The 19,081-nt window shown below is 39.4% G+C and overlaps 1 protein-coding gene across 7 annotated transcripts in view; it reads right to left on the bottom strand.

The window, feature by feature from the left end:
* Positions 1-2,842: 2,842 nt before the first annotated feature.
* Positions 2,843-19,081, bottom strand: part of MSL3 (MSL complex subunit 3) — a 39,081-nt gene continuing 22,842 nt past the window's right edge. For 5 of the 7 annotated variants that reach the window (XM_074966678.1, XM_074966730.1, XM_074966721.1 and 2 more), the window contains exon 13: positions 2,844-5,730. In XM_074966678.1, coding sequence (XP_074822779.1) covers positions 5,631-5,730 — 100 coding nt within the window. In that variant the 3' untranslated portion in view covers positions 2,844-5,630. Of the gene's footprint in view, positions 5,731-19,081 lie in introns of all 7 variants that reach the window. The other 2 variants (XM_074966703.1, XM_074966685.1) reach the window with 2 other exon arrangements.

Genomic DNA, 19,081 nt, shown 5'->3' with positions numbered 1-19,081 from the left:
AGATCGAACACCATTTGTGTTATTTAATAATTCAATTTAATCCTCTATTTAGAAGCCCAAATCTCAGGTGGAAAAACTAATCTCCCTCTGCACTTTTGTTAGAATAACAGCAGTTTTCCCCATCCCAGAAAGATATCTTGTTCTAATGGGTGATTCTTACATTTTGCCAGAAGCAGCAGGGATACCTCCAGCATCTCCAAATCTTTTACGTGTGGGGTTTGCAGATGTGGTCACTGCATTACTGAACAGTGCAGGGCCCCTTCCCCAGCATTTTTGCAGGCATAGTTAGTGAAGTCTTCATCAATCTTTCTTCCCCCTCACATGTAGATATAATTTATACTTCCTTTTGACTCACTTGTTCAGTTTCCTCATCTTGGCTGTCACGATTTCCTCATCTTCTCCAGCTGACATACAAGCCCTGAATGAACTTGGCTTCTACGGGCATGTCTACACTGCATCTGGGAGGAAGCCCCCAGATCAGCAGCTTATGTAAATAGCTGTGTAAATGGTGCTTCAATGTTGCAGCTCGGGCCAGAGCTTGGGCTCCCAAGCCCACCTCTTCCCCAGGCTTCACAGCCCAAGCCATAATATCCACACTACTATTTTTAAGCATGCTAGCTTGAACCCTGCTAGCGCAAGTCAACCTACCAGGGCTGGGAGGCTTCTCCCAGCTGCAGTGTAGACATACCCTAAGAAAGCTGTACTGGTGTTTTGACATTTGCTGGCACGGACTACTTCTTACTGTTACTTGCAGCAGTTTCAACCCCAATTTAAAAAAATCTTTAAACAGCCGGAAAGCATTATTTAGGGACAGGGACCATCTTAAAAAAGGGGGGGGGGGCAGTCAAGATCTTTGGTACAAAGTGTAAATTTCACATGAATTTCAGCACAACGTGAATATGGTGATGAGTTCCTTTTCACCTTCATAAAGACTGGAACTACATGTGTCCTTCCCCAAATCACTGATGTTATCTGTGCTTAATAATAAAAATGCCCATTTGTTGTACAGCAGTCTTCAATAGTTTTTGAATCATATGAACCCTTGGCTGTATCTTCTATCCCAGCTGATAATAAAATAATAGTCTTGGTATTTTTCTCACTAGCATCTTAACCCTTTCCATTACTCACTGCTTAGCATTTATTTGTCTGAAGTTAGTGCTGTTGGCTATATTGGGTCCAATAGTTGGCTTTCATCCCTTTTGTGCTAAAATTAGGGCCACTCTATTATTGGTGCATAGGGGCATGTGGGTAAAAAAAGACAGCAGAGTAGCCCCTTTCCCATCCTCTAATGTTTTTGCGTAGAAGGCAATGTGGCTGTGTGCGCTCCCTAAGCACAAGGGGATACTACTGCCAGCGCTTAGCAGTGCCACAGAAGGTGGATCTGGATTGGCTGGAGACATCGAATCTCCCACATTGGCAAGAACAATGAAACTGGTTGTGGGGAAGGAATTACTAACTACATCTTTCCTAATGGTTTGGAAGGAGCTGCCATACAGCATGCTCCTCAACCCAGCATCTTTGAAGACATTTATACTTGCCATCTGGCCAAAATGCTTCCAGACAAGCTTTCAAGCTACACAGAGCCGCTTCTTCCTGCGGACAATAAATTACCGAAATAAATTACCCAGTTATTTGCATATACAAAATTAGCAAATATTATGCTTCTTCCATGTTCTGGGCATTTTTTTTTCTTTTTAGCCTTTGTCCTCCATTTAGAGACGTCATCTTTTTGGTTGTTCTTGTTTAGTAATATGGTGATGCACATGGACATCTGTAATAACAAGTTTGGTGCAAGGGCAGAGGAGGGATTTATAATTAATGGGGCTCTAACTAACAGAGGATCCAAATATCATTAGCCACAAGCAACTATAGTGCCTCAAGTCAGCTTGCACTGTTGCTAATACATAGTGTGTGCTTGATCCGTGATAGAAAGAACAAGTTAGTTCCTGTCTCTTCTGGGTTCAGTAATAAAGAGGATTAAGACAATATCAGTTGGTAACTTTTTTCCCCTTATTCTTATGATGAGCAAAAGAAATTGAAACATTCAGGAGGGGGTCAGGAGCAATATGAACACCACCACCACCACATCAGTAATTCAAGAGTGTCACAATGTCATCTTGTTTCTTTCTTTCTTTCTAAAGAAGTGTAATTTCGTGCTGATACACTATTTATCTAGACATTAATATTCATTGCAAGCAAACTTAAAGTCATAAAAATGTATTATTTGCTCCATAAACTATAGATATATCCTTTTGGCATAGGTAGGCCATTTTATAAAGTACAATTTTGTTTAAGCAACTACTTCTTACCTGAAAAACACTCCTATTGGAAGCGGAGTTATGTCTCACATCTGTTTGCATCAGAAAAACTGCAAAGTGTGTGTTGAATGTAATGGCATCCTGCAACAATGCAGTGTTGACAACTCACAATTTTATTGCCAATCTTCTGATACTTTCCTAAAGTCCCAGCTCTTGGAGGCCTGTGATTAGCTGAAAATCTCAGCTCTTATTTAAAAAAAAAAAAAAGGGGGGGGGGGGGGAGTTTTCTAACACTCATAGTTGCAATGAAAAGCATAAAAACTTGACCCATGTATGCCTTAGAGACCCAAAAACAGAAGGTAAACATGATTTGTAAGCCAATCTCATGACTTTTGGGGGCATAACTCATGATTTCAGAATGATTGGGGTTGGCAATACTGCATATATACTGTGTGTGTCATATCATCCGTCAGTGAGTAAAATCCTTACAAAAAATCCAATTAGTTGCTGTTTATATCAATTGTACATTTCAAAAAATTTTATTAAAAACAGCAGATATTTAATGCCAGAGTAATTAGATAACTGTGCACTAGTGACTTACTCACAGTAAAAAGTATAAAAATCCATATTAAACTTTGATTAAAAACAAACAATTAGTAAAAACTACCTCCTACTCAGCCACACACGTGAGATCTAAGCATAACCAAAGTATTTCTGTTCGGAGGATTTTCTTTTTAAAAACAAGCAGCCTACAAAACATATTACAAGTAACCAAAATGCTCTCTAACCTTCACCTATAGCAGCTTCTTCAGTACCACTATAATTAAACCATAGGTATGAGAAGATAGCCTGCAAGTCTCTCTGCTCCCTTTGAGGAATCTGGTAATGTGGCAAATAGTCCTCATAAATGGACAAGTCACATATTGCTCCAGATGAAGACATTTTGTAGGAAGATTTGCAGGTTGCCTTTAGTGTTATACTCAACACAAATCAATGAATACTTTGATCAGGCTCTCACATGTTGCAGCAGATTTATAGGATGCAAAAGAAGTGGCTACTCATGAAAATGAGTTGCTCATACAACTGGTTTGAACCAGGCACAATGCATGCAGATACTACCTATGCTGCTTCTCAAATCACTGATATAACTGAATACAGACATTAATAAATAATTATGGCATGCACAAAATGTCACTGTTACAGTTAAAACATAACCATGCAATAAGATTTAAATTCTACTCTCAATCTGCCCTCTTATTCTTAGGCATTGATAGGGAAAAAAAATTTGACCTATCATATGCACTGCAATACTCTGCCACAATGGAAAGGATTAAGGATGGAGTTTCAGCAATATTCTAAGCTTAATATCTTGTTAGACATTAATATTTGAATGGTATTTTTTACCTGCTGTATCAAGTTTATGACAGGAGTGTCCCATATTAAAGAGGATTGTGAGCATCTCAGCTTGTACTACAGATTCAGAATCTCTACAGTTTTGGAATGGAGACTATAGCCTTGGTAGTACAGGAATACAATTAAAAAATAGCACCACTAAATGAACCTTTAGAAATAAGGGTCTCCAAATCTCATTTTGGTATGGATCCAAAATGAGTGTAGCTACGCTGACGTTAAGTCTCTGTAGAAGTTTTTCCTTTTGCAGAGTCTCCTTCACTAAAACCAAGGTCATCTCTAGCTTTTCAGTTCAAAGGCTTTAACATGCCATTCCACTCTTGACAAGTGACATTAATTGGTAATGCAGTGCTGTTGTAACTGTGTTCGTCCCAGGATATTGGACACACAAGGTGGATGAGGTAATATCTTTAATTGGCCCAACTTCTGTTGGGGTGAGAAAGAAGCTTTCAAGCTTACACCAAGCTCTTTCTTCAGACCTGGGTTACTCCTTACAGAATATATTTGTGATTTACATGTAAAGAGATGGTTTTACTTACTCCAAGACCTGCAAGTTCAAGTGGGTTCTCCAGAATCACAGGCAATCGTTCTGTAATTGAGGTACTTCAAGGGAATAAGGACTGACCAGTGATTGGTGCACTAGCCCAGGACTTGGGAGACCTTGGGTCAATTTTGTGCTCAGGTTTCTTGTGTTGTGGGGCAAGTCACTTGCCTCTCTGTGCTTCAGATTCCCCATCTCCAAGATGGGGATAACAGCACTTCTCTACCTCACAGGGTTGTTGTAAGGATAAATACGTTAATGATTGTGAGGCACTCACAGTAACGGAAGTACCCAAGATAAACAGAATTGGTTTAGTTAATTCTGCCAAATATGTATTGTCAGAGGGATAACAGAATCCAGCTCATTCTCACACAGCTATATGAGTTTTGCAGTGCTAAAGAGAGTAAAATCTGTCAGTATAAATCTAAGATGTGCCTCTGGTTTAAATGACAGACAGCAGAATTGTACAATAAAAAGGTGCCATTTTTACAGTCCACCCCTCATTCTCTACATAGTAATATTTAGTGAAAATATACTATGAAAACCCAAACAAAACTCCATTTTTGAGATCATCCACCCAAATATCACACCTTCAATTACCAACCAGTTTCTTTATTAAGAAAAAAGTTTGTCAAAAGTAATTGCTGTCACTTTATTCACTCTATGCTTCCTCTGTGAGAACCAGTTAGAACATCCTGTTCTTTGATGCTTTTAGGAATCATTCAGACATGGATAAGATGAATCACGGGTGAGGTCTGCACTCGTAACAGTGGCAACCTACTATGGGTAAAAAACAGATATCTTTTTAAAAGAAAAAGCAAGCAACATTTTTCACTTAAGCCACAGAAAACTACTTCCTTGACTCAGAGACCAGGACAATAAAATAGCTATGCAATTCTTCCTCTATATGCAGCACTCTTTCCTGCCGTGACCGTTGCACAAAATGAAGTATGGGTTCTGTGTGTGAAACGAAATCCACTGGATGCCAGTTATGCATTCTCATACACGAGAGTGAAGCCAGTTCTACTTTTCATGCTGAAAACAGTTCACGTTAAAATGAAAGACAGCATGTGGTATTTGTTTTCATGAAAATGTCCCACTGCTAATGCACCTGCTTTCCCCCCCACCCTTCTTAATAAGAACTATATGCAGTCCTATGCATTAGAAATCAGTGCAGGGTTTCTTCTAGCAGTGCAGCTTACATGCAACACTTGGAGCAATTCAGAATGTAATCTTTGCACGGCTCTGAAACAAGACGTGCTCCATCTCTGCTAACGAATCCAGTAGTCATAGAAGCGACTCCTTTCTTCGTATCTGAAAAAGGCCATTCAAATTCCCTTTCATCTTCATCTCGTAGCTATGTGGCAAAGCAGCAATAACCATGGGCTACGTACAGTGGGATTTATTGTTCACTAAAAGCTTCAGTAGATTGCCCGAGGATTCTTGGTGCTATAGTAAGCTTCACATGCAGCTACATAAGCAGACTCTGGGAAGAAGTCATCATGGTATTCTGCTAGAAACCTGAGAAGAAAGCACACAATAGATTAAAATCAGACAAAGAACAAAAATACTTAGGTTTAAAGATGCAGTAAAATAGGCTGTACAATTCTCAAAGCGTTTTTTAAGCTTAACATAGCGTATGCTGACGTACATAGTCCTTCCTGCACGAGTTTCAAAGTGTAAATGGTGCTAAAGTCTTACACACACAGTGAAGAACATAGCCTTTCCCCTCATACTTTCAAATCTAAAGGAGATGGAAGGAGTTTGCTCAAGCATCTCACACACCAAAAAAAAAAAAGCTGGGATAGAGGCTATGTATGGAAAATTTCAGTGCAAAACAAAAGTTTCAGGAAATAAGCATATGAAAACGAGGGGATACTGCAGAAATGTTTTTGCAACTTTACCTGTAGCAGACACCATATGAGCCTACTATGTAGTCTCACCCATATTTATTTAAAATGGGATCTGTAGCTCTACAGAGATAACAGTCAGCTTATACCCTTGAAAGTAAGTATAATCCTATTTCTGTCCTCCTGTGAGCATTCAGTGCTCTCCTTCTTTCATGGATTCTTAATTCACACACACACTCATTCACAGAGTCCCACCAATCCCACACAGGAATGTATTTAGGGCCAAGCAAGCCAGGCAACCACCTGGGGTGCCGGGCTAGGGGTGCAGTTTTTGTTGTTAGTGACAAAGGGAAAACAGGATGTTTGAAGTAAAACATTTCAGGTATTCCATATGTGGATTCAATTTTTACAATGTTCTGGACCTTTGTAAAATCTCATGGAACCTTCCAGACTTTGAGAACTACATTTTCCTCAAACCTCCTACAAAGTGGTCAGCCGGGCCCTTGTGAGTATAAAAGGGTGGGGATTCGCCAGTCAGTCAGCGAGATATAAAGAACGAACTGCAATACTGCGAACCTTGTTTTGTTGTATAATTGTGAAAGTGTACTTGTGTTTTAAGACTTGAAGAGTGTAAGTAGCGATTAATAAAGGACATATTTAATGAGATGCCAGAGATATCTATCAAACCCCTATCTATGCAACAACAGAAATACTGTTACTTCTTTTGTCATGCTTAATACGTAATGTTTGAGGACTTTCTAAGACTGCAGAACATAGACTTTTGCTCTCCCTAATATTGTTTGTTTTCCCTTGTAGGAAATGAAAGATGCCCCCGAAGAAGCCTTGAGGAGCTCAGTATAGGAAGGGAAAAGCTCAACTGCAATCCAGTTTGCAGCAAGGGGCAAATTTGATGGGAAAACATCTGAAGCAGAACACAGACCAGGCTTTAGGCAATACCGATTGTCCCAGTGCAGAAGAAATTGAGGAGCGAAGCATAAATAATGGAAGTCCTATTACTAAGGAATTAACAGATTTACCTGAAAATAAGAAATGAAAGATGAGGAAAGTGATGGAGAATCGTCCAGTTTTCCTGGCACTGTAAAGAAGAGTGATGATAAAGAAAAATCTGGTTTACATGAAAAGGAGAGAAACAATAATGAATCAGTCTCAGTGATGACAGAAAGAGCAGTGAGAAAAAACATGCACACCACAAATCAATACATCAGATCCTGCTTTATGGCCAGTGATCCTAAACTCTGCTGATAATGATTAGTACAATTTTGAACGGGCCAGGAAAAATCGAGAATATAACATTTCCAGCAAATGAGCAGAAGCAACACTTCTCTAAGTCACACTGCGAAAGAGTGCTTGAGAATGGTGAGAAACTGAATCGGTGTTAGCTACTCAAAATCAATGGACAACACATTCTGTTTTTGTTACAAAATAATTGACAAGAATGCCAAGTCACTGCTTGCACTTTCCCAGTTACAATCACTGCCATAATTTAATGGATTCTCTGAAGCAACATGAAAAGTCACCCGGCCATTTTACAGCTTACTCCAAATGGATGGAGGTCGAGTCCAGACTCAAGCTGAATAAACGCACATATGAAGAAAACCAGTGCAACATTAATGCAGAAACCCAGCACTGGAGGAATGTGCTCAAGCATCTGATCTCAATTATCCTCTTCCTGGCAAAGAATAATCTGGCTTTCCAGGGCTCGCCAGATAAATTGTTCACTGAGCATAATGGTAATTTCCTCAGTTTCACAGAGCTCCTGGGGAAATACGATGATGTCATGCGTGAGCACATACCGAGAGTGTTTGTAAAGAAGCTATGGACCATTACTGCAGCAAAATTATTCAAAACAAATTGATTGACCTTATGGAAAGGAAGGTGTTTGATAACATATTGATGCAGCTCAGCAAAACGAAGTACTATGCCGTAAAAATGGTCTGCATTCCTGATATTAGACCCAGTGAAAAGATGTTTACAATAAGATTTGTTGATGAGGAAGGCTGTAGCCAAGTAAATGAATGCTTTATCTGTTTCCGGTGTGTGGATGACTCTACTGGAGAAGACCTAGCAGAACTGTTTATGAATGTTTTGAATGAGAAAATAAAAGCTTCAGGACTGCCGTGGCCAAGGTTACAACAATGGCATGAACGTGAAAGGAAGAAACAGTAGCGTCCAGGCAAGGATCCTTGTGCTGAATCCAAGAGCTTTCGTGCCTTGTGGCTGCCATTCTCTCAACCTGGTTGTGTCAGATGTAGCATCATCACCTTTAGATTCAGTATCTCTCTTCAGAGTACTGCAAAAGGATAAACATCCTGTTTTCAGCATCAACTATCAGGTGGAAGATCCTCACAGACAATGTTAGGTTTCAGAGTAGCAGCCGTGTTAGTCTGTATCCGTAAAAAGAAAAGGAGTACTTGTGGCACCTTAGAGACTAACCAATTTATTCGAGCATAAGCTTTCGTGAGCTACAGCTCACTTTATCAGCTGCATACTGTGGAAAATATAGTGGGGAGATTTTATATACATAGAGAACATGAAACAATGGGTGTTCCCATACAGACTATAACAAGAGTGATCAGGAAAGGTGAGCTACTACCAGCAGAAGAGTGGGGGGGGGGGGGGGGGAGAGGGGACGACCTTTCGTAGTGATAACCAAGGTGGGCCATTTCCAGCACTTTACAAGAACAGTAGGAGGGGAAATAAACAAGGGGAAATAGTTTTACTTTGTGTAATGACACATCCACTCCCAGTCTTTATTCAAGCCTAAGTTAATTGTATCCGGTTTACAAATTAATTCCAATTCAGCAGTCTCTCGTTGGAGTCTGTTTTTGAAGTTCTTTTGTTGAAGAATTGCAACTTTTAGGGCTGTAATCGAGTGACCGACTGGTTTTTGAATGTTCTAATTCTTGACGTCTGATTTGTATCCATTTATTCTTTTATGTAGAGACTGTCCAGTTTGGCCAATGTACATGGCAGAGGGGCATTGCTGGCCAAACTGGACAGTTGCAAGTGGTGAGCGCAGCTTTTTGAAACTCATGTTCATTAAAACATATCTTTGATCGACGATTGCTGACGAGAGACTGACATCGTTTGCTATTTTACCACTTGAAAATGCCACTGGCCAATCTTTGGATCTCTCTGAAACTGTGCTTCAGTTTGTGAGGGCAAAGGTGAAAAAACAACCTTTTGAACTAAAGGACTAGGGTTAACATTCTAAGGCCCACCATAACACTATTTAATACTGGGGTCCACCCAATGTTGGTGCACTGTTCAATTTCTTGACGTTAGTACATTTCAGTTATTCTTAAAATTTAGAAGTTTCTATAAGCTTAGAGGAAACATTTTTTTTATTTGCTTATACATTGCATGATTAAATACAGATTTACAGATCCTAGCATGCAATTTTATCATCTTAAATGATAGAGATAAATCATGCATGCAAAGAGTGCATCAAAGTCGTGAAATGGGCTACAACTGCAACAACAAATAAGGTACTCAAAAGTTTAACAAAAGAGGGAGGCACCGAAGATGTTCCTTGCTTGGGGTGTCATTTGGTCTAGGGCAGGCCCTGATTCCACACACACACTTGTTCCTTTGTAGACACTGCAGTTCCACAGCCACATAATTTGGCATTTTTCCAAGATGCCACAAAATGCATCATTTTGTTGCATGGGGTGACATTTTGTCGTCTCCTTGTTCTGCTGCAACCTGCCTCTTGTTCTCCAGCTTTCCCCATAAGGGGAAGTTAACTGGCTTACAGTGCACATTCCCTTCACTCTTCCATGAAGCCATGCAAAAAAGGGGGTTGGGAGCCACAGCTGGAGCCCAGCTTTGATACAGAAACATTAGGGAAGCCCAAGCAGTGTAGGCTGGAGAGCTGAGCCCAAGAAGCAATGATGCAGCCACCAACGCTTGGGGAGAGGGCTGCTAAAACTGACACACTCTCCCTTCTCTGGGACACATACATGTGAAACCAGGGTTTGGGAACGGAGGAGTTTAGTAAAAAAAAAACCCTCCTCCTCAAAAATAATCCCTGTAGAAAATAAATAAGTTTTATATCACTTAGTATTTTCAACTATTAGCCATACTTTGCACATTTGTGCACTGGTAGGTAAGGAATGGAAATTTGGTCCCATTGTGCTTGGCTGTTGGACGGGAGTTATCTGTTAGAAGCCAGAATACCAGGCAGTAAATTTAGTATAATAAATACTTCAGTATATACGATCTAGATATAAGTGGTATCAATGATGTTCAGCATATAATGTATCAAAAAAACTGTACACTTCTCCAACCTTATTCCTCACTAAGCTCCCTTAAATAAGTAATTTCTTTTGATCTTATATATTAAGAAATCTGAAGCAGCAAAGAATACTGAAAAAGAATATTCTACACATAAGGCAATCTAAATGTAAACAGGAATACATTAATTACTAAAAGCTCAGATGCTTATCTTTCACTTTAAATAGAAACAGAATACAGCAACCATGGAAAGGTGTTCTCTACAACACTTGTCTCTACTTAAAACTTTATTCAGACCAGGGTATCAAACATGTTATTTCTCTGGTTTTGCTTAAGCAAGACCACTACTTCAATATTTATAAAAATAAAATAATGGAAGCAACAAAAGATAGACATTTTATCTACTGAACATCTCTTTGATTCATCATTATTTGTTTACAGTGGGCTCTGCCATCCTATGAAATTTCATTCAGTCTCACAGGTGTTAATTATAGAAAGTCAACAGTGTAGGCTGGCAGACCTCTATATTTGGCAAAAAAGGTCCCAATTTTAAATCTTGCTGATGGGCCAAGACAGCGGGCAGGGGGGACAATATGTTTCCATGTGATAGAATTGTGCCTTTGGGACAGGTAGAGGGGGGAATGGAGTTGCTTAGGAAGCTACATACAGAAAAACTACATTAGAAGAACTCAAACTACCAAGTTAACTTAATTCTGGCATTATGTATTTGAGCAAGAGGATTACAGGGGGGCGAGGGGGAAAGGATGTTCCTTTGTGTTTAAAGCAAGGATTCCATAGGCTCTGTCACAGATTCTGATGCTGAGCAAGACTATCATAATGCAGGTGTATAAAGGTCAAACTGAAGGGCAATCTTCATTCTGACATTTCCTAACTTATGAATACTGTGCACTCTGTTTTTAACTTAGCTTTTTATATGCAATATATTATGCACATTCTACTGGTTTACACTGGTTCCTGCAAAAGCTATCAGGAGATTTTGCTCAGTACCTAACAGGCTAGCACAAAGCAGAAAGGCACATATGATTAGGGGGCAGATAGATAGGATTTAAGACTTCTATGAAAATTACCCTCAACTGAGGTTAAAAAATATTTAGTGGTTCAGCATAGTTATAGATGTATTATTACAGCTTTCTGTTCACAGAAATGACAATGGTTCCCTATGTATCTGGTCCTAAAAGAATAAAAGGCGACTTCACAATCAAAGAAACTGAAGATCCATTTATATTCACTATAAAGTGTTTTATAGTACAGTATTTTGGCAGTTGCCAAGACGAATAAAAAGAGTGGGAAAACTTTTATTGCTGAATAAAAACTAATATAGAACCAGAATTCGATGCAGTAATCAAGATTTGAGTAATCTGTCTCCACCACACACCTTAGTTGATCACTAGACAATGTAGTGCCACTCTGCTAAGTTTACCTGGCTGCACAATCAGTCAAAGACTTTATGCAACACTTAACAGAGGACATATGATGGCACTCCTTTAAAAAAAAAAAAAATCTATTTGAAGAGTCAACGAAAAACTCTCCCTGCTCCCACAGAAACTGTCATATGTAGTATGCACCTGTTTTACTTTAAGAAAACACTACAAAAAGCCTACCATAAATATAGTAGGGTTTTTTTTTAAAACAAGGAATGCTGAACAATAAAATACTATTGGACTTGGCTACGCTTTGTCTCTGTCCCTGGGATAGGTGGGTTGAATAAAGAGTTGGAATGAAGCACTTAAGCAGAACTGAGCTAATAAGAGTCCCTCATTAACTCTAGTTCTGAATTTATGAAAGAGCAATTAAGTTTGCAGTCCACAAACAAAACATGTGAACAAATTTCTAATGTAAGTGACATTCTCTTTGATCCGAGCACCAACAGGTGGATCCTAGGATGAAGTAATTTTAAATTACATTAATAAAATGGGAGCATCTGTGATGGGCATCAGTTTGGTTGAAATATTCCAGAGGGTAAAACTTAGGCTGTCTACACTACCGCGGTAAGTCAACCTATGCTACGCAACTCCAGCTACGTGAATAACTGATTCTGCCACATTTAGGTCCTGATTCAGGAAAGCTCTTAAGCATTTGATTAATTACTGTCCTAAATAGGTATACTTGCCTGAATCAGAGAGATTATTCACGAGAATAAAGCACTACTCAACATGAAAAATGGCAACAGAACCAGGCTCCTGACAGGGTTCACATTTGTTAGATAACAACTTTTAACCAGCTCTTATCTCAGAATGCTTCAACTCACCTCATCTTCCCAGATCAGTAGCAAACGTCTTTTCTTAAAATATATAAAATATTCTGTTAAACATTTATCAACTGAGTATCTAAAATCTGTAACCTTATCACACTTGCATGAAGCTTCTAGTAGCACAACCGCTTAACATTAATTGCACATTAGCACAGACTAGTGGACACACTTGACTACTACAATGAGTAACAAAATTACTTATTACTCGCAGAAATAGTATGGCTGCAGAATCCAGTGGACATTTTTTCGTAAATTCACATCTTCTGCAACAACTTTGATTTTCAACAGAAAATAACCACTCAAGACTTTTCTCATTGTCTCATCAGATTAAACTCCTGTATACTTCTGTCAAATATTGATCTGACTCCCTACGGAAAATATTCAAAGTATGAAAAGAAATAAAATTCTTTACTGCCATAACGCAAAAGGTTTGAAACCAGAAGTACAGGAGGTGGGCTGCTTTAAAATATTTTTAAAAGAAAGTTTTAAGGGATGCAATGAAATAGCTGCCTACAGGATTGACTGAGTTTTAATAAGAAAGGATTGACTGAGTTTTAATAAGAATATTAGCTTCTAACGGAAAAAGCTATTGACTACTAGGAAAGCACTTTCCTATAATCTGAAAAGCCACATGTTGGACTCGCAAAGATAAATTTTTTAGAAGTGTCATTTTAGGAACTAACATAATTTTCTCTAAATCCTAATGAATAAATAGAAGAAAAGTAGTGAATAAGAGAAATGGTGAATAGCTGTAGCCTTCTGGAAGCTGTTCAAGGACCTACATGAAACAAATAGATTTGAATGAAAGACCATTTCCACTAGAGAGGGGTCCACAACATGGAAGACTAATTACAACTGGTACCCTTGGCTGACAGATACCAAGGATGTAGAAGGAAAGAACGTGAACTTACCCTTTTTATTGAGAGGTGGCTGCGCTCGATCAGAATTAAGGCAAATGGGTGTGGTAATTCACACTAATACAGTACCATCTTTTATTATTTAAGCAGCAGATCGAGGTATACTAGGTGCCTCATACAACACAGAAATCTGTATCACCTGCTCCAAAGAGTTTACAGCCCAATAGCACATTTTATTAAAAATAAACAAATTACATAATTGGGGAAAAACAAATTCTTACACTGTACCCATGGTATCTGGCAGGAAGGTTTGAGGCAACTGTCGTAGGTGGTTCGTCCTATTGTACACTGTGAGTAAAAGGAGTTCTTGTAACAGCACCTACTATCTTAAACTCATTACGTCAGAAAAGCTTTGAGCTGGGGGAGTCACACCCAGTGCCATTCCAGAACTACCAAAGTCCCAAGAGTGAGAATTCCTAGACACCTGGATCTACTAGAGAAATTAAAATTTCCCCTCATTAATTGTACTTATGTGGCAACAGCCTTCACATGTCAGAATAATGTTAAGCAAAATAATCCCATAATATCTGCCTTTCATAGGTTATGCTACCCTTCAGATGATTATGGAAAAATACAGTCTTATATTAAATCTCATCTCTCTCAAGTCACCTCTTCTCCCGGGGCTATGTATGACACGACCAATCTTACAGACCTAATTTCAGTGTCACCAAATATGCATGTACCTCTATGAGCCTAGTGGTAAAATCATACAATTATAGGACTCGACGGGACCTCAAAACGTAATCTGGTCCAGTCCCCTGCATTTAAGGCAGAACTAAGTAATAACTGGACTATTCCTTACAGGTGTTTGTCTAACCTGTTCTTAAAAACCTCCAATGATGGAAATTCCATAGCCTCCCTAGACAATTTTTTTCAATGCTTAACTACCCTGACAGTTAGAAAGTTTTTCCTAATATACCACCTCAGCTTCAACTGCTGCAATTTAAGCCCGTTGTTTCTTGTCCTATCCTCAGAGGTTAAGATCAATTTTTCACCCTCCTCCTTGTAACAACCTTTTATGTACTTGAAAACTTGTCCCTCCCCCTCAGTCTTCTCTTCTCAAGACTAAACAAACCCATCTTTTTCAGTCCTCCCTCACAAGTCATGTTTTCTATGCCTTTAATCATTCTTGTTGCTCTCTGGACTTTCTCCAATTTGTCCACATCTTTCCTGAAATGTGGCGCCGAGAACTGGACATGATACTCCAACTGAGGCCTTATCAGCACAGAGTAAAGTGGAAGAATTATTTCTTATATCTTGCTTACAACACTCCTGCAGACACATCCCATAATGATGTTTGCCTTTTCTTTTTGCGCAACAGTGTTGACTCCTATTTAGTTTGTGATCCACTATGACCTCCAGATACCTTTCTGCAGTACTGTATCCCAGGCAGTCATTTCCCATTTTATATGTGTACACCTGACTGTTCCTAAGTGGAATACTTAGCATTTGTCCTTATTGAATTTCATCCTATTTACTCCAGATCATTTCTCCAGTTTGTCCAGATCATTTTGAACTACAATCCTATCCTCCACAGCACTTGCAACCCCTCCCAGCTCAGTATCGTTCTCAGACTTTATAACTGTACTCTCTATGCCATTATCTAAATCATTTATGAAAATATTGAACAGAACCAGACCTAGGACAGATCTCTGCGGGACCCCATACTATATGCTCTTCCAGCTTAACTGATAACCACTGAAAACTACTCTCTGGGAATGATTTTCCAACCAGTCATGCATCCACCTTATAGTAGCTGTAGCTAAGCTATATTTCCCTAGTTTGTTCATGAGGTCATGCAAGACAGTATCAAAAGCTTTAGTAAAGTCAAAATATACCACATCTACCACTTCCCCGCATCGACAAGGCTTGTTACTCTGTCAAAGAAAGCTATTAGGCTGGTTTGACACGGTTTGTTCTTGACAATTCCAAACTGATACTTATCACCTTATTATTTTGTAGGTGTCTGCAAAATTGATTGGTTAATTATTTGCTCCATTATCTTTCTTGGTACTGAAGTTAAGCTGACTGGTCTGTAACTCCCTGGGTTTTTCTTATTCCCCTTTTTATAGATTGGCACTATATTTGCCCTCTTCCAGTCCTCTGGAATCTCCCCCATCCGCCATGACTTTTCTAAGATAACTGTTAACAGGTCAGATATCTCCTCAGTGAGCTCCTTGAGTATTCTAGGTTGTAATTCATCAGGCCTGGGTGACCTGAAGACATCTAACTTCTCCAAGTAATTTTTAACTTGTTTTTGCCTATTTTAACCTCAGATCCTACTTGATTTTCACTGGCATTCACTATATTAGATGTCCAATTGCTACTAACAAAAAAAAAAAAAAAAAAAAAAAAAAAAGGTATTTACCACTTCCACCATTTCCACATTTTCTGTTATTGTCTTTCCCCCCCTCATTGAGTAATGTGCCTACCTTGCCTTTGGTCTTCCTCTTGCTTCTAATGTATTTGTAGAATGTTTTCTTGTCAGCCTTTATGTCTCTAGCTAGTATAATCTCATTCTGTGGCTTGGCCTTTCTACTTTTGTCCCTACATGCTTGCATTGTTTTTTTTCCCATATTCATTCTTCATAATTTGACCTAGTTTCCACTTTTTGAAGGACCTGTTTTTGAGTTTCAAATTATTGAAGATCTCCTTTTTAAGCCAGGGGGCTCTCTCACCATACTTCCTATCTTTCCTATGGAGTGGGATAGTTTGCTCGTGTGTCAGTAATAATGTCTCTTTGAAAAACTGCCAAACTTTCTCCAACTGCTTTTCCCCTTATACTTGTTTCCCATGGGATCTGACCTACCAAATCCCTGAGTTTGTTAAAGTCTGCCTTCTTGAAATATGTTATCTTTGTTGTGCTGTTTTCCCTCCTACCAGTCCTTAGGATCATGAACTCTACCGTTTCATGATCACTTTAACCCAAGCTGCCTAGAATCACAGAAGTGTAGGACTGGAAGGGATTACTGATAGAATACTCTCTCTATTATCACAACCAAGAAATGGCAAGTTAGGCACTAGCCTCAATGGCAACCCAGTTTTACCTTCTTACAGCAAGTGTTTTGAGCTGTTTAGGACTCAGGGTCAGTGTTCTCTCAAGTGCCAGTTTTAATTTGCAAAAAGTGTACTGTACTTAAAATTGATTTCTCAACAGTACATGAAGAAATGCTCACTATAGTCTATAAGACTGCTCTGCTGAGCACAATGGGTACACTGTTCATTTAATGAAAAAACAAACAGTGTATATTTTCTATATTTCTTACTACAATATATTTATTCTGGAAAATTGAAATCAATCATGTCCAGAAACAATCTGACATTTCACTGAGAAGTATTACAGAGCAGTATCTCATTTATAACATCCACCAGGCTGTGAGCAAATGTAGTGTAAAATGAGCTTCCAGACAAAAGTGGTATATCAAAGAAAGTTTCTCAATTCAGGATAGACAGCAATAGCCCAAAGACTTAAGTGAAACTATAAATTTAAACACTAAATTCATCTCTCTAAAATTCAGAGATTAAATCCCTGTCTACACTAGAGATCAAAATGCTTAACTGATTTTTTTTCTTAAATAAAATTTAAACATGGTTCATGCCAATAGTGTAATAGCAAACTACTTATGCCTGATCTATACTCGTTCGTTAAAAAGGGGTTTAGGAACACCGTTATACTGATATGGACAGCGTAGATCTCTTCCCTTCGATCAGCCACAAGTTAAAGAAAAAATGAGAGATCTTCAGCCTGCCATTCTGAACTGTCCAACTTCTCACCGAGACGTTCACTGAACTGTCCTCAGGTGAGTAGGCTGCTTGTCTCTAACAAACTCAGCTCCTATTTATTAAAGGGGAAATAAATCTCACTCAAAGTGCAGGGGAGAGGGAAAAGAGACTATACTGAACATTCATTAGTCATCTTCCTCTCCAAATGTGGAAGACTGCTAGCATATGCAATAGGAGGAGAAAGCCAACATGAAGAGTTAAGTTCTCTTCACTCAATTTCTCCTTTGTTAAGGACTAATTTGACAATTTTAAAAATAGTTATTTTTACCTTTAAAATTAAGGTTCTGAAGTTCTGAGTTTTTGCAAAATTATATTCTCTAGGGTCTCCAATCTTTTTATGCCCAAGATCACTTTTAAGGGCAACCTAGGATCTACTTTGCCTCTGCCCCTTCCCCGAGGCCCCTGCCCCGCTCACTCCTCTCCCCTTTCCCCCCGCCACTCGCTCTCTCCCACCCTCACTCACTTTCACCGGGCTGGGGTACGGGGTTGGGGTTTGGGAGGGGGTGCTGGCTCTGGGCTGGGGCCAAGGGGTTCACAGTGTAGGAGGGAGCTCTGGGTTGAGCCTGGGGCAGGGGTGCAAGTTCTGGGAGGAAGCGTGGGTGCAGGAGGGGCTCCTGGCTGGGGCTGAGTGTTAGAGCCACCACTCTGTACCACTCCTGCACCCCGAGAGGGGGGTCAGGGCTGAGGCTTGGGGTATAGGAGTGGGTTCCAGGTGCAGGAGGGGATATGGGGTGACGGCTCTGGGAGGGGGCTCAGGGCTGGTGCTTTCAGGCAGGAGCAGCACGTGGAAGGAGACCCCTGACCTCCCACCCCTGGGGGCACACTGGCCGATTCCAGGAGCAGCGTGGGACCCCTGCCCTAGCTGCAGCCCCACTGCCCCACCGGAGATTGCGATCGACTGGGAAATCCTCTAGGATCGACCTGTAGATCACAATTGATCGGTTGGTGACCACTGCTCTAGGAAAAAAAATCCATTAAACTACTTTGGATTCTAAATATCCTTGCTGAATAGATGCTAGTATACCTGCTAAGAAAAGCAGTTTAATGGCTGGCTAATAAAGATAAAGGTCCTTCCTAGTGGGACAATTACAGCAAAAATTCAGAATCTATTTTACAAAAATTGTCAGAAATTCACATAAAACAGGTGTAAGAACCTCCTATAGCAAGAGCTACATTTAGGAAACTTTCCTTTAGAGGGGTCCACAAATTAAAAGCCAATATTTTCAACGGTCTACAGATTATAAAAATAGTAATTCAGCATAAGAGAGGGAGAGAATTAAAAAGGCATCAGTCTCCTTCGTTTGGAAAGCACTTCACAAAAATTGTTTAGGAAGCACCATGAAACACAAGTTTCTAAAGAAAACTAATTAACAGAGTACTGACTACAGTAATAAGAATAGAGTTTCATAGAAAGATAGTTGGAGGCCTTCTTCTAAGATTTTGAGTTACAATTTGAATGTGCCAGCGACTTGCTGATTCTAACCTCAACACATAGACTAAGATACATTGTGATAAAAGCTCCACCACATACGAAGGCCATAATCATTTCGTGCCTTAAAATATAATAAAACAAGTTAAAATGGAGTTGGATTGAGAGCCAAATGAAAGGATTTCCAGGAGCAATGTGTTAAGTCAAATGAATAGCTTTAAAAATATAGGTTACTGCACCCTCAATATATAAAATTGGGAGTGCCTTTAAAAGCAGAATGATAGTAGGTAAGCCTTGAAAAATGAAAGCACTTTTTAGTGATGCCACGTTTGTTAAGGCAAATGTTTCAGGCTACCAGTAGTCT

Source organism: Natator depressus, chromosome 1, assembly GCF_965152275.1.
Source record: "Natator depressus isolate rNatDep1 chromosome 1, rNatDep2.hap1, whole genome shotgun sequence".
NCBI classification, from domain to species: Eukaryota; Metazoa; Chordata; order Testudines; family Cheloniidae; genus Natator; species Natator depressus.
Note: the sequence above shows the minus strand (reverse complement) of the source record. Positions and strands in the feature narration are given on the sequence as shown.